Below are 15,814 nucleotides of genomic sequence, written 5' to 3'. Positions count from 1 at the left end.
GTATAGTTATGAAAACAGAGACTCCATGTGGTTGTGATTAAGAAATAAGAATGTTGGTAAAGGATCTTCTGTGTATAGGACAGGTGCTATAGAGTGAGTGAGTCCCCTCAAATTCATGTTGAAATTCTAACCCTCAATACGATGGCATTAGGAGGTGGGGTCTTTGGCCAATGATTAGGTCATGAAGGTGGAACCCTCCTGAATGGCGTTAGGGCCCTTACAAAAGAGATTCCAGAGCGCTCTCTCACCCTTTCTGCCATGTGAGGACACAGTGAGGAAACTGTCCTTGACCCAGGAAGCCAGCCCTTACTAGACACCAAACCTGCCAGCACTTTGATCTTGGACTTCCCAGCCTCCAGAACTGTTAGAAATACATGTCTGTTGTTTAAAGCCACCCAGCCTATGGTGTTTTTGTTATAGCAGCCCAAAGAGACTAAGATACGGTTTCTGGTTTTGGCGAGCAAGCAAGCAAGTACCCGTTAAGAATGGGATAATTTCTTTCCTGTAAGCATCTTAAAAGCAAGGGCTTTATATCTTGCTTACTGTTAAGATGACTTGCCCAGAGAATATTTGTTGAAAGACGGGGACAGACGTGACACACTGAAGGAAACACACAAATAAGCTGACACACTACAGTGAAGTATATGAAGTGTGTGGAATGTTGTGGAAGTACAAAGGAGGGTGCCTAACTGGACTTCTGGAGTAAGAGAAAGCTTCTTAGAGGAGACTAAACTGAGACAGGAAGGATAAGGTAGGGTTCTCCCAGGTGCAGTAAGGAGAGGGGAAGAATGTTCCAGAAAGAAGTGAAAGCGTGTGCGAAGATGTAGAGTTGAGAGAGCAAGGCCTCTCTGCTGCACTGGAAGAAGTTGTGAATGGCTGGAGCCTAGCGTGCAGGTGGTGGGACATGGTGAGAGATGGGCAGGAAAGGTGAGGGGGCCTTTGCAAGGGACATTGGCCTTTACAGTTTGCCCTTTACTGCGAGAACAGCAGGGAGACCCTTAGGGTTTTCTTTTTGACATTTTATGAAAATTCCAAACATATGGAAAAGTTGAAGGAATTTTACAGTTAATATTCATGTACTCAAACCCAGATTCTTCCGTTAACATTTAACTATTTTTGCCTTGTCATATGTGTCTCACCATGCAACTATGAAAAAAAATGCATTTCAAAGTAAATTGCAGATGTTGGTATATTTTCCTTTAAATACTTCAGCATGAATATCGTTAACTAGAATCCCTTTCAGGGTCTTAAGAGGGAGAGTGGCATGATTGTTTCAGGAAGATCACTCAGCTGCAGGGTGCGGAATGGATTAGAGCGTGGTATGAACTTGGTGAATGTTCAGTTTTGAGTGGAATGTTTATATAGTGAGAGAAGAGAACTGGGAGGCCGATGGGTTAAGACAGAGAGAAAAAGCAGTCGAACAAATAATGTGGTTGGAAGATGTGTATAACCCTAGAACAAGACTATATCTTTGCAAATACCTCAGATGAGATTTCTGGAAACAGTAGGTAACAAATGAGATTTTGTTTACAGAGTATGTCTTCATTGGCCTTTTCAGACCTTTTAGGAAATCTATTTTCAGATGTCTGCATTTGCCATCAAGACAGATCATGTCAGAGTTCATTTAGGTGTAAAAAAAAAAAAAAGTGACAGCAACAGAAAATGGTCATTATAATTGAGGCTTAAGACTTATTTTAAAATGTGTAGAATATGAATGTTTAATTTTCAACCAACTGTAACTTCCAAATGTCATTAAAGTTGAAGACGGGAGAAATTTTGTTCCCAGAAAGACTTTGTTTCGGCAAGCAAAGTGCGTCTTCAAACATCTGGAGAATCTTCTTTGTTAGTTAGGTTTAGAATATTCTTGAGAATAAGATATTCTTCTGTTTTTCTTCCCTCATTGTATTTTCTTCTGAGGACAAAGGGGAGTTGCACTCTTGAGAAGGTTGACTTGGATTCTCTTGGGAGGTTTGGATTACTGTCACCATGTTCCCACAGTCTTTGTGACTGTGGCCTGGCCTCAGTTTCCTCATCTCTAAGTAGAGAGGATTGTCGTTAGAGTTCCTTATAACCCATGTGTGTTTATGAAATGTTCTTTATTCTCATTGTGAACACTTGTAATTTGTTACCAGAAATGAGAAATTTCAAATCACAGAATGGGAGGAAAAAAATCTCTAACTACCATATTTACCATTTAAAAATCTCTAACTACCATATTTACCGTATTCCATTTATTTGACAGTATACTCTTTTTTTCCAAATTTAATGTTGTAAAATTTTTCTTAAAATGGGTCCCCAAGGTTTAAAATTCCAGGAGAGAAGAAAATACTAGTATGGTAAAACAAACTTCATTCCCAATCCTTAGAGGTAGAATCAGGAGAATGGGAACATAACCATCCATCATCACTCAGAGGCTGCCCACAGAGAGGAATGCACTAAATCATTTTTCTTTTTCTGCTGAAAATAAGTGACCCCTGGAAGCAGGAATGTCTTATTCTTTTGTCATAATACAAAAATAATAAGCAGTATGTTTAATAGTCTTCTAAAGATTTAATTACTGTTTATTTGTTGTATATTGGAAAGAGGGTGCTTTGGAGTTCAATTCATGTGAATTCAGATCCTGGCCTTGTCATTTCCTACCTGTTTGAGACTTTGGATAAGATACTTTAACCATTCTGAGCCCCAGGTATCCTCAAATGGGAGGTAATCATCATTCCGCTAGAGTTGTGGTAGTGTTGGAATTACTGCTGGTTAAATGCATATGGTAGGCACTGTGTGTTTGCTGCTACTGCTGCTTCCATAGAGATGGAAGCAGAAGCCACTGATGGTTCTGTTTGACTAGGCTGTGGGCAAAGGGAGGTAAATTACAGTCCTTTAATTTTTCTTATATAGAAGCACATTGATGGACTTGAAATTTCATCCCTTTTCTGTCCTGACTTCTGAGGCTTTTGCAGTGATGCACACTAAAGTTTAAAAACCCTCCCGGGACTTCCCTAGCAGTCCAGTGCTTAAGACTCCGTGCTGGGACTTCCCTGGTGGCACAGTGGTTAAGAACCCGCCTGCCAGTGCAGGGGACACGGGTTCGAGCCCTGGTCTGGAAAGATCCCACATGCCGCGGAGCAGCTAAACCCGTGTGCCACAACTTCTAAGCCTGCACTCTAGAGCCCACGAGCCACAACTACTGAGCCCACATGCCACAACTACTGAAGCCTGCGCGCCTAGAGCCCATGCTCCACAACAAGAGAAGCCCGTGCGCTGCAATGAAGAATGGCCCCCGCTCGCCGCAACTAGAGGAAGCCCAAGTGCAGCAACAAAGGACCAATGCAGCCAAAAATAAATAAATAGAATAAATAAATTTATTTAAAAAAAAAAAAAGACTCCATGCTTCCACTGCAGGGGGCATGGGTTTGACCCCTGATCGGGGAACTAAGATCCCATATGCCGCAGGGCACGGCCAAAAAAAAAAAAAAAAAAAGAACTCTCCCTAAGTGGGTAAGGGGACAGAATTTGTATTTGTTCATTCAGGGATTTGTGAAACTTGTATTAATATCTTGGCATATTTTTTTGTTGTTTGAGACAGTCTATCAGTGGCTACTGTGTAGGAGGATTAGGAATATACTTTTCACTATGAAGAGTTAATAGGCATTGGAGATGCAGCAGTTATCAAAACACAAAAATGCCTGTTCCTCTGGAGTTTTGGGGGGTAGGGAGTGACTAAGCAAAAAAAAGAAAAAGCCGTATTATGTTAGTAAGTTCAATGGAGAAAAAACAAGAAGCAGTAGGGGTGTTGGGAGGTTGTGATTTTATTGATTGATTGAGGTTGTGATTTTAAATGAGGTGGTTAGGGACAACAGCCTACCTGAGGAAGTGATATTTGAGGGAAGTTACGAAGAAGCTTAGGTAACACATAGTATGTTCTAAATAGAGGGAACAGTGGATAAGGGCCTTGATGTGGGACTCTTATTAATTATGTAAGTGAATGTTTGGGGGGGAAAATGCAAGATAATGATATTAATACTTCTGTGCATATTGAAATGTGAGTTATTTATGGGACATCCAAATAATGATGACCAGTAAGTAGTTCAGGAGAGACTGAGGCTGGAAGGAAGTCTGTGAGTCACCAGATTATAGGTGGTATTGAAGTCTTGTGTGGAGATTCCCCTAGAATTATATGTAGAGCGAGAAGAATAGAGGTCTGAAGAAGGAACCCTGGGAGACACAAATGTTGCGGAGGGCGGGGTGGAAGCTTGCAAGGAAGACTTAGGACCAACCACCTAAAGGTAAGTGGTAGAACAGGAGGGGTGGCGCGACTGTAGCTGTGGCAAGGGAGGGTCTTCTCTGCCCTCTGTGTTTCCCTTAACCTTTCTGCCAGCTCCCAGCCAAATCAGCCTTTTGAGTCCAGCTGTCCCACCACACCACTAATACTTTAGTTCAGACCTACCTCATTTCTTGCTAGGACTCCAGTAATTGTCTATTATCTAGTCTCCTTACTCCCAAGCCTACCCTTGTCAGTCACTCTTCCACACCTCTGTGATAGCAATCTTTCTAAAATACCTAAATACTGCCAGTGACTCTTCAGGATAAAGCCTAACCATCTCAGCCTGGCATAGGATGCCCTTCGTGATCTGGCATTCCCTTTTTATTCTCACTTTCTGGCTCCTTTTCCCCCTTACATTCTAAATTTCATGAATTCAAATTATTCGTCCCTTCTAGAAGGACATTTCTTTGTCTCCAGGCCTCTGTATATGCTTTCCTATTTCCTGGAATGACTAACTCTCTATGGTTCATTAACACTACAAGATCTGGCTGAAGTGTTACTTTCTGTGTAAAGCCCTTTTTGACTTCCAAGCAAATCCAGGATCTTCCCTTTGGTCTGGTTTCCTGCTTGTTGCACATCTCTAGTGCAGTCCTAATGACAGTATCTTGAAATTGTCTTCTGTTTGTTTTCCCTCTCCAATTTATGAGCTCCTAGGACAGCAACTTTGACCTATGGATCTTTGTAATCCTAGTGCTTGGCTTAGTGTAGTAAACGTCTAAGTGACGTCTAAACGTCTAAGTTCTCAAAGTGTGGTCTTTGGACCAGCTGCATCAGCAGCACCGGAAACTTGTTAGAAATGCAGATGCGTGGGCCCCACCCCAGACTTACTGACTCAGAAAGCCAGGAGGTGAGGCCCAGCAGTGTGTTTTAACAAGCCCCCCCAGGTTATCCTGATGCATTTTTGAGAACCATTAGTCCAGTGAAATGAATGATGGTCAGTATTCACTGGGGAGGAATAAACTCTGGTCTCATGATAAGTGGGGGTGGCCCCTTCCACTTGCAGTCAGACTTTAGAAAAAGGCAGCAGCCACACTGTGCTGATGGCTGCAAGAACTTAGAGTGGTGAGTGTGTGCAGCTACGATTGACAATATTTTTGATACCATGAATTCGGGCTCAAAATCTATTCTGAACCTGTTGACTTAAACCTTTAAAGTTAGATAAACTAAAAGGAAGACACGAACTTATTACTTAAGGAATCACTCATAATCTTACCATCAGAGATAACCAAGTTATCGGTGATTATTTCTAACGGATATTATTATGGTTTTATTCTTTTTGCTTATGCTTAAGATTATCTACGAGTATATATATTTTTCAGAAACTTTTGTATATAAAATACGTATTTGAAATATTAAAAAGAAGTTGAAACAGACTCAAATTTTTGACCCTTTTAAAGATACGTTGGGACTTCCCTGTTGGTGCAGTGGTTAAGAATCTGCCTGCCAATGCAGGGGACATGGGTTCGATCCCTGGTCCGGGAAGATCCCACATGCTGCGGAGCAACTAAGCCTGTGCACCACAACTGCTGAGCCCACGCGCCACAACTACTGAAGCCTGCGCACCTAGAGCCCGTGCTCCACAACAAGAGAAGCCACCGCAATGAGAAGCCTACGCACCACAACGAAGAGCAGCCCCTGCTGGCCGCAACTAGAGAAAGCCCACGCGCAGCAACGAAGACCCAGTCATTGCAGCCAAAAATAAATAAATAAATAAATAAATTTAAAAAAATAAAGATACTTTTTCACTTTTTTAACATCTAAAGTGGGAATTAAAGAGATAAATGCTGGCTCATATTAAGTGAAGTTTTGTCTGACTAATTACTGCATATTTTTATGGATCTCTATATATTATACTTCGAAAATTCTTAGTGAACGTCGTATTGTTGATTTAAGCTTCTATGATAAGTCTGGGCACTAAGTGTTTGCTTATAATACATAACACTGTTTCTGTGGGGTAATAAGTTTTCAATTGGTGTCATTTTAACTTAGAAGACTCCTTTCAGGAAAGTAGCCTGTCATAAGAGAAATCTTGATCCTTTCAAGTTATAGAACAGACTCAGACTCTTTTTTTTTTTTTTTTAAGTTAGTAAACTTAATTTTTTTAGAGTGGTTTTATGTTCACAGCAAAATCGAGTGGGAAGTATAGACAGTTTCCAGATACCACCTGTCTCCATATATGCACAGCCTCCCCCACTATTGACATCCCACACGGTGTTACATTTATTACAGTCAGTGTACCAACATTGACACAGCCTTATCACCCAAAGTCCATAGTTTACACGAGGGTCTGTTTTTGGTGTACATCAGATGGGTTTTGACAAATGTCTAATGACTTGTATTTACCATTATAGTACCATACAGTATAGTTTCACTGTCTTAAAAATCCTCTGCTCTGGGCTTCCCTGGTGGCACAGTGGTTAAGAATCCGCCTGCCAATGCAGGGGACATGGGTTTGATCACTGGTCCGGGAAGATCTCACAGGCCGCGGAGCAACTAAGCCCATGTGCCACAACTACTGAGCCTGTGCTCTGGAGCCCTTGAGCCACAACTACTGAAGCCTGCGTGCCTAGAGCCCATGCTCTGCAACAAGAGAAGCCACTACAATGAGAAGCCCACGCACCACAATGAAGAGTAGCCCCCACTCACCGCAACTAGAGAAAGCCCATGTGCAGCAATGAAGACCCAACACAGCCAAAAAAAAAAAAAAAAGAAAAAATCCCTGTGCTCTTTCCTGTTTAAACACTCTTTAAAAGAAAGTTTTCATAGGTCTCACACGGTGATTTAGGTTATTTTTATTATGTCTAATGCTCATGCCTACTGAGGTGACTAGATATAAATTCTTTAAATTTTTTAATAGTTCTTGAACTATAAAAACAAATTATAAATTAAATGCCATAAAAACTATGGAACTGATAAAATTCAGATTAGTAATCAATATAACAAATGATGTTTTGCTGAAATTAAATGAGTTTAATAGTAGACAGAAGTATTTATGGGGGGCATCCCTGGTGGTGCAGTGGTTAAGAATCTGCCTGCCAATGCAGGGGACATGGGTTCGAGCCCTGGTCCAGGAAGATCCCACATGCTGTGGAGCAGCTAAGCCCATGCGGCCACAACTACTGAGCCTGTGCTCTAGAGCCCGTGAGTCACAACTACTGAGCCCGTGAGCCACAACTACTGAGCCCACATGCCACAGCTACTGAAGCCCACACGCCAGAGCCTGTGCTCCACAACAAGAGAAGCCACCACGGTGAGAAGCCCGTGCACCACAACGAAGAGTAGCCCCCACTCCATCAAATTACCCTTTTGGTTGAAGCTAGTTCCAGTTGGGTTTTCTCTTGCTACACTAGAAAGCATTCTTAAATAGTCCATATTATAATTTTAAAGATTTGTCCTTTTTTACAGGTGAAGATGGAGCTGGAAAAACAAGCTTAATAAGAAAAATTCAGGGAATAGAGGAGTACAAGAAAGGAAGAGGATTGGAATATTTGTACTTAAATGTTCATGATGAAGACAGGGATGGTGAGTGTCGTTTATTTGTAATGTAAGTTTACTGAAGTCTTTCCAAGTTGCACTGCTGTCCATATTAATATTAATCTTTGACTTTTCTTAGCGTGTCATTTTTTACTAGGAGACCTACTGTGTCATGCCAGTCAGTAAATAGTTATGTTAGGGCATACTTTTATTGGTTTGAGATTGGGATTCATATAGTGGTATTTTTAAATGTCTTAAGGTATTGGTGTGCAGACTTCAGCTTTCTTGCTAACCTTGAAGAATCTCAACTTTTCAGTTCATTTTCCCTCCGATAGTGAAATAATAGTATCCTATGATTGTTTTGCCCTCTTTTTACCATCGTCTCATTTTTCGACATGAAAGTGTCATTTACTCTCCAGCTTTTCTTATCTGATCAGCCATTTTTTTCTTCTATAGATCACTTGCCTTCTCATTTTCGTATATAATAACTTGAATATGCATGGCTCTATCTGCTGATGGTAAGAATAGAAACATGTTGCTCAGTCTGTGGTTTGGGATTGAGAAATATGAAGTAGAGGATGCTGATTTTCTGTGTTGGCAGTTAAATCATTTTCTTGAGTATTCATTAGCACTTTACTGAATTGGTAGATGTAACCCAAGTAGGTGAACCTTGCCAAAGGAGACATCTCCTGTGGAGATGCCTTAAAATACCAAGTAGTATTGTTAGTTGGCTGATGAAATGACTTTATCCTGTTGCCTTGGTAACTTTCTTTTGTCTGTTGTAGATCAAACAAGATGTAATGTATGGATCTTGGATGGAGACCCGTATCACAAAGGCCTCCTTAAATTTTCACTGGATGCCATTTCTCTGAAGGACACTCTAGTTATGTTGGTTGTTGATATGTCAAAGCCTTGGACTGCTTTGGATTCTTTACAGAAATGGGCAAGTGTTGTTAGAGAACACATTGACAAATTGAAAATTCCTCCTGAAGAAATGAAAGAAATGGAACAAAAGTGTGAGTAGTCTAGAAAATATAGATTTCAAAGACAAAATGTCCTAGCTGACTATCAGAATTGTTAGGAACTTTTGACTTTGAATAAGGTTTAATGAAGGAAACTCAATGAGAGTACTGCTTTTGAAATTCAGTTTGAATGATATGCTGTTTTAATATAGTTTTACATTGGAAACATATACATAATGGCAGACTCTTTAGTAGAGGCGCCTCTTCTTCTTTGCCAAAAGGCCGTATGTGTTCATTTTGGAAAGCGGGTTTTCAGGATAAAAAAATTTGAATCTTTCTTCAGCTGCTCATTTTCAGTAGTCTCGTTTCTTGATAAGTAGAACAATCTTTACTAACCTTGTCAAATGAAGTATGTCCATAACGATGTTGAGTAACAACATAAATATAAAGATGTTAAGCTGGTTTTATGATTTACAAAGTACATAATATATTTTGTACATGCCCATGTAAGTTGGAAATTTTCATGGAAATTATGAAAATGATACGGGTCATTTCTTTTTTTTTTTTTTTTTTTGCGGTTCGCGGGCCTCTCACTGCTGTGTCCTCTCGATACGGGTCATTTCTAACAAGCTGTAAGCCACTTGTCATAGTTCTTAATTTCACTGAGAGCTCTTCATGTGTCAGTGTTGCACTTTGCTTAAGAAAATATACGGGGACTTCCCTGGTGGCGCAGTGGTTGAGAGTCCGCCTGCCAATGCAGGGGACACGGGTTTGTGCCCCGGTCTGGGAGGATCCCACATGCTGCAGAGCGGCTGGGCCCGTGAGCCATGGCCGCTGGGCCTGCGCGTCCGGAGCCTGTGCTCCACGACGGGAGGAGCCGCGGCAGTGAGAGGCCGCAAAAAAAAAAAAAAAAAAAAAAAAAAGATATGCTGCTGTTCTTTGCTATTGTTAGCTGATAACTTTTAGGGGAAATTTGACAGCTTACTGGAATTTATATGCACGGAAACAGTAAAAACTTAAGAGAATGTATGTCCTAAATTATTGAAAAGGATGTCTAACTGCTTTTAATCTATACCTTTTTTTCCTTGTTGCCCATTACCTCTGGGGCTTTTTTTTCCCCTCTCTTAAGTTTATGCTATAGTAGTCAGTGGTTTTCAGTGTGTGGTCCTAAGACCAGCAGCATCAGTATCAGTACAGTTGAGAGCTTGTCAGAAATACACATTCTCAGGCCCTTTCCCAGACTGCTGAATCAGAAACTTCTGGTGCATGCTAAAACTTGAGAACCAGTTATATTTCAGCCTCTGATTTGAAGGGTGATAGCTACCAGAGCTGCTAAAGGTATACGTATGCCCCTCTGTTCCTGGTGAAATCATGCTCAACTGTTCAAGATTCCCTCTTCCTGACCCCATGTAAGTTTAGGACGGTTTTCCTTCTTTGTGGCTCTCTATATATAATATTCCCACATACATATACTGTTTTAATCCTGTGCTGTGGATAATTTGTTTCCAAATTTGTTGTTTTGCCTTTAAACATGAAAATCAGTTGTATGGAAATCACTGTGTGTGTCACTGGTCCCTTAAGAATTCCTTGAAGAGTAATTACTAAATTAAAGTATACATTGTTAACGCTCTTGGTATATTCACATTAACTTTTTTTTTATTCAAACAGAAAATCACAAAAATGATAATCATCCTCATCAGTTCACTCAGTCCCATGTAATTAATTTTTTTTATCTTAATCTTTTGTTAGCACTTTTATGAATTCATCAGTTTTCCATTAGAGTTCTGAAAATGCTCATTCATTCACTTCAGCAGTATAGTCAGTTACCAGAAACCTGTACTTGTCAGAGTCTTTTCCATGAATTCCTTGAAGATGAAACCCTTTTATAGGAACATTTTTGCGAAAGCATCAGAGTACACCCGGAACTCTCTGTAAATGACAAAAGACTTAAAAATGACCATGGTTAAAGATTTGATGAAAGTTCATAATAATGCAGTTGACAAGGAAATTTAGTTATTTCTGAGATATACATTTTAAAGTAATAACTAGAATTATGACTTACAACATTATACCAGAACATATAAGATTTTTACAAATTTCATGTAATGTCTGAAACATTAATATTAACATATTTCCATACAAATAACCCAAAGAAAGTTTAGTATTAGTTTCCTTGTTTGTTTGTTTTTTTATACTGCATGTTCTTATTAGTCATCAGTTTTATACACATCAGTGTATACATGTCAATCCCAATCGCCCAATTCAGCACACCACCATCCCCACCCCACCGCAGTTTTCCCCCCTTGGTGTCCATACGTTTGTTCTCTACATCTGTGTCTCAACTTCTGCCCTGCAAACCGGTTCATCTGTACCATTTTTCTAGGTTCCACATACAAGCGTTAATATACAATATTTGTTTTTCTCTTTCTGACTTACTTGACTCTGTATGACAGTCTCTAGATCCATCCACGTCTCAACAAATGACTCAATTTCGTTCTTTTTTATGGCTGAGTAATATTCCATTGTATATATGTACCACATCTTCTTTATCCATTCGTCTGTCGATGGGCATTTAGGTTGCTTCCATGACCTGGCTATTGTAAATAGTGCTGCAGTGAACGTTGGGGTGCATGTGTCTTTTTTTTTTTTTTTTCTTCGGTATGCGGGCCTCTCACTGCTGTGGCCTCTCCCGTTGCGGAGCACAGGCTCCGGACGCGCAGGCTCAGCGGCCATGGCTCACAGGCCCAGCCGTTCCACGGCATGTGGGATCTTCCCGGACCGGGGCACGAACCCGTGTCCCCTGCATTGGCAGGCGGACTCTCAACCACTGCGCCACCAGGGAAGCCCGCATGTGTCTTTTTGAATTATGGTTTTCTCTGGGTATATGTCCAGTAGTGGGGTTGATGGATCATATGGTAATTCTGTTTTTAGTTTTTTAAGGAACCTCCATACTGTTCTCCATAGTGGCTGTATCAGTTACATTTCCCACCAACAGTGCAAGAGGGTTCCCTTTTCTCCACACCCTCTCCAGCATTTGTTGTTTGTAGATTTTCTGATGATGCCCATTCTAACTGGTGTGAGGTGATACCTCAGTGTAGTTTTGATTTGCATTTCTCTAATAATTAGTGATGTTGAGCAGCTTTTCATGTGCTTCTTGGCCATCTATATGTCTTTTTAGGAGAAATGCCTATTTAGGTCTTCTGCCTATTTTTGGATTGGGTTGTTTGTTTTTTTAATATTGAGCTGCATGAGCTGTTTATATATTTTGGAGATTAATCCTTTGTCCATTGATTCGTTTGCGAATATTTTCTCCCATTCTGAGGGTTGTCTTTTCGTCTTGTTTATGGTTTCCTTTGCTGTGCAAAAGCTTTTAAGTTTCATTAGGTTCCATTTGTTTATTTTTGTTTTTATTTCCATTACTCTAGGAGATGGATCAATAAAGATCTTGCTGTGATTTTTGTCAAAGAGTGTTCTTCTATGTTTTCCTCTAAGAGTTTTATAGTGTCCGGTCTTACATTTAGGTCTCGAATCCATCTTGAGTTTATTTTTGTGTATGGTGTTAGGGAGTGTTCTAATTTCATTCTTTTACATGTAGCTGTCCAGTTTTCCCAGCACTGCTTACTGAAGAGACTGTCTTTTCTCCATTTTATATCTTTGCCTTCTTTGTCATAGATTAGTTGACCATAGGTGTGTGGATTAATCTCTGGGCTTTCTATCTTGTTCCATTGATCTGTGTTTCTGTTTTTGTGCCAGTACCATATTGTCTTGATTACTGTAGCTTACTGTAGTATAGTAAGCTACTTACTTGATTACTTCAGACTTACTGTAGTATAGTCTGAAGTCGGAGTCTGATTCCTCCAGCTCCGTTTTTTTCCCTCAAGACTGCTTTGGCTATTCAGGGTCTTTTGTGTCTCCATACAAATTTTAAGATAATTTGTTCTAGTTCCGTAAAATATGCCATCGGTAATTTGATAGGGATTGCATTGAATCTGTAGATTGTTTTGGGTAGTATAGTCATTTTCACAATATTGATTCTTCCAATCCAAGAACATGGTATATCTCTCCATCTGTTGGTATCATCTTTAATTTCTTTCATCAGTGTCTTATAGTTTTCTGCATACAGGTCTTTTGCTTCCCTAGGTAGGTTTATTCCTAGGTATTTTATTCTTTTTGTTGCAATGGTAAATGGGAGTGTTCCCGTAATTTCTCTTTCAGATTTTTCATCATTAGTGTATAGGAATGCAAGAGATTTCTGTTCATTAATTTTGTATCCTGCAACTTTACCAAATTCATTGATTACCTGTAGTAGTTTTCTGGTGGCATTTTTAGGATTCTCTATGTGTAGTATCATGTCATCTGCAAACAGTGACAGTTTTACTTCTTCCTTTCCAATTTATATTCTTTTTATTTCTTTTTCTTTTCTGATTGCCATGGCTAGGACTTCCAAAACTATGTTGAATAATAGTGGTGAGAGTGGACATCCTTGTCTCGTTCCTGATCTTAGAGGAAATGCTTTCAGTTTTTCACCATTGAGAATGATGTTGGCTGTGGCTTTGTTGTATATGGCCTTTATTGTATTGAGGTAGGTTCCCTCTATGCCCACTTTCTGGAGAGTTTTTATCTTTATCATAAATGGGTGTTGAATTTTGTCAAAAGCTTTTTCTGCATCTATTGAGATGATCATATGGGTTTTATTCTTCAGTTTGTTAATATGGTGTATCACATTGATTGATTTGCGTATATTGAAGAATCCTTGCATCTCTGGGATAAATACCACTTGATCATGGTGTATGATCCTTTTAATGTGTTGTTGGATTCTGTTTGCTAGTATTTTGTTGAGGATTTTTGCATCTATATTCATCAGTGATACTGGTCTGTAATTTTCTTTTTTTGTCTGGTTTTGGCATCAGGGTGATGGTGGCCTTAAAGAATGAGTTTGAGAGTGTTCCTTCCTCTGCAATTTTTTCGAAGAGTTTGAGAAGGGTGGGTGTTAGCTCTTCTCTAAATGTTTGATAGAATTCACCTGTGAAGCCATCAGTTCCTGGACTTTTGTTTGTTGGAAGATTTTTAATCACAGTTTCAATTTCATTCCTTGTGATTGGTCTGTTCATATTTTCTATTTCTTCCTGGTACAGTCTTGGAAGGTTATACCTTTCTAAGAATTTGTCCATTTCTTCCAGGTTGTCCATTTTATTGGCATAGAGTTGCTTGTAGTAGTCTCTTAGGATGCTTTGTATTTCTGTCGTGTCTGTTGTAACTTCTCCTTTTTCATTTCTAATTTTATTGATTTGAGTCCTCACCCTCTTTTTCTTGATGAGTCTGACTAATGGTTTATCAATTTTGTTTATCTTCTCAAAGAACCAGCTTTTAGTTTTATTGATCTTTGCTATTGTTTTCTGTTTCTATTTCATTTATTTCTGCTCTGATCTTTATGATTTCTTTCCTTCTGCCAACTTTGGGTTTTGTTTGTTCTTCTTTCTCTAGTTCCTTTAGGTGTAAGGTTAGTTTGTTTATTTGAGATTTTTTTTGTTTCTTGAAGTAGGCTTGTATAGCTATAAACTTCCCTCTTAGAACTGCTTTTGCTGCATCCTATAGGTTTTGGATTGTCGTGTTTTCAGTGTCATTTGTCTCTAGGTGTTTTTTGATTTCCTCTTTGATTTCTTCAGTGATCTCTTGGTTATTTAGTAATGTATTGTTTAGCCTCCATGTGTTTGTGTTTTTTGCGTTTTTTTCCCTGTAATTGATTTCTAATCTCATAGCGTTGTGGTCAGAAAAGATGCTTGATATGATTTCAGTTCTCTTAAATTTACTGAGGCTTGATTTGTGACCCAAGATGTGGTCTATCCTGGAGAATGTTCTGTGCGCACTTGAGAAGAAAGTGTAATCTGCTGTTTTTGGATGGAATGTCCTATAAATATCAATTAAATCTATCTGGTCTGTTGTGTCATTTAAAGCTTGTGTTTCCTTATTTTCATTTGGACGATCTGTCCATTGGTGTAAGTGCGGTGTTAAAGTCCCCCACTATTATTGTGTTACTGTCGATTTCCTCTTTTATAGCTGTTAGCAGTTGCCTTATGTATTGAGGTGCTCCTATGTTGGGTGCATATATATTTATAATTGTTATATCTTCTTCTTGGATTGATCCCTTGATCATTATGTAGTGTCCTTCCTTGTCTCTTGTAACATTCTTTATTTTAAAGTCTATTTTATCTGATATGAGTATTGCTAGTCCAGCTTTCTTTTGATTTCCATTTGCATGGAATATCTTTTTCCATCCCCTCACTTTCAGTCTCTATGTGTCCCTAGGTCTGAAGTGGGTCTCTTGTAGACAGCATATAGATGGGTCTTGTTTTTGTATCCATTCAGCAAGCCTGTGTCTTTTGATTGGAGCATTTAATCCATTCACGTTTAAGGTAATTATTGATATGTATGTTCCTGTGACCATTTTCTTAATTGTTTTGGGTTTGTTTTTGTAGATCCTTTTCTTCTCTTGTGTTTCCCACTTAGAGAAGTTCCTTTAGCATTTGCTGTAGAGCTGGTTTGGTGGTGCTGAATTCTCTTAGCTTTTGCTTGTCTGTAAAGCTTTTGATTTCTCCATCAAATCTGAATGAGATCCTTGCCAGATAGAGTAATCTTGGTTGTAGGTTCTTCCCTTTCATCACTTTAAGTATATCATGCCACTCCCTTCTGGCTTGTAGAGTTTCTGCTGAGAAATCAGCTGTTAACCTTATGGGAGTTCCCTTGTAGGTTATTTTTCATTTTTCCCTTGCTGCTTTCAGTAATTTTCTTTGTCTTTAATTTTTGCCAATTACTATGTGTCTTGGCATGTTTCTCCTTGGGTTTATCCTGTATGGGACTCGCTGCGCTTCCTGGACTTGGGTGGCTGTTTCTTTTCCCATGTTAGGGAAGTTTTTTTTTTTTTTTTTTCTTTTTGCGGTATGTGGGCCTCTCACTGCTGTGGCCTCCCCCGCTGCAGAGCACAGGCTCCGGACGCGCAGGCCCAGCGGCCATGGCTCACGGGCCCAGCCGCTCCGCGGCACATGGGATCCTCCCAGACCGG

General features: G+C 39.6%; 1 protein-coding gene across 1 annotated transcript in view; it reads left to right on the top strand.

The window, feature by feature from the left end:
- DYNC1LI1 (dynein cytoplasmic 1 light intermediate chain 1) overlaps window positions 1–15,814 on the top strand; it is a 46,716-nt gene that overhangs the window by 16,125 nt on the left and 14,777 nt on the right. Inside the window, exons 3-4 of the mRNA XM_060110632.1 lie at window positions 7,724–7,840; window positions 8,578–8,808. Of these exons, the coding sequence (XP_059966615.1) occupies window positions 7,724–7,840; window positions 8,578–8,808 (348 nt within the window). The remainder of the gene's footprint in view (window positions 1–7,723; window positions 7,841–8,577; window positions 8,809–15,814) is intronic.

This window comes from Mesoplodon densirostris, chromosome 10 (assembly GCF_025265405.1).
Source record: "Mesoplodon densirostris isolate mMesDen1 chromosome 10, mMesDen1 primary haplotype, whole genome shotgun sequence".
In the NCBI taxonomy this organism is placed as follows: Eukaryota; Metazoa; Chordata; class Mammalia; order Artiodactyla; family Ziphiidae; genus Mesoplodon; species Mesoplodon densirostris.
The sequence above is the reverse complement of the archived record's forward strand: the minus strand, read 5'-3'. Positions and strand labels throughout refer to the sequence as shown.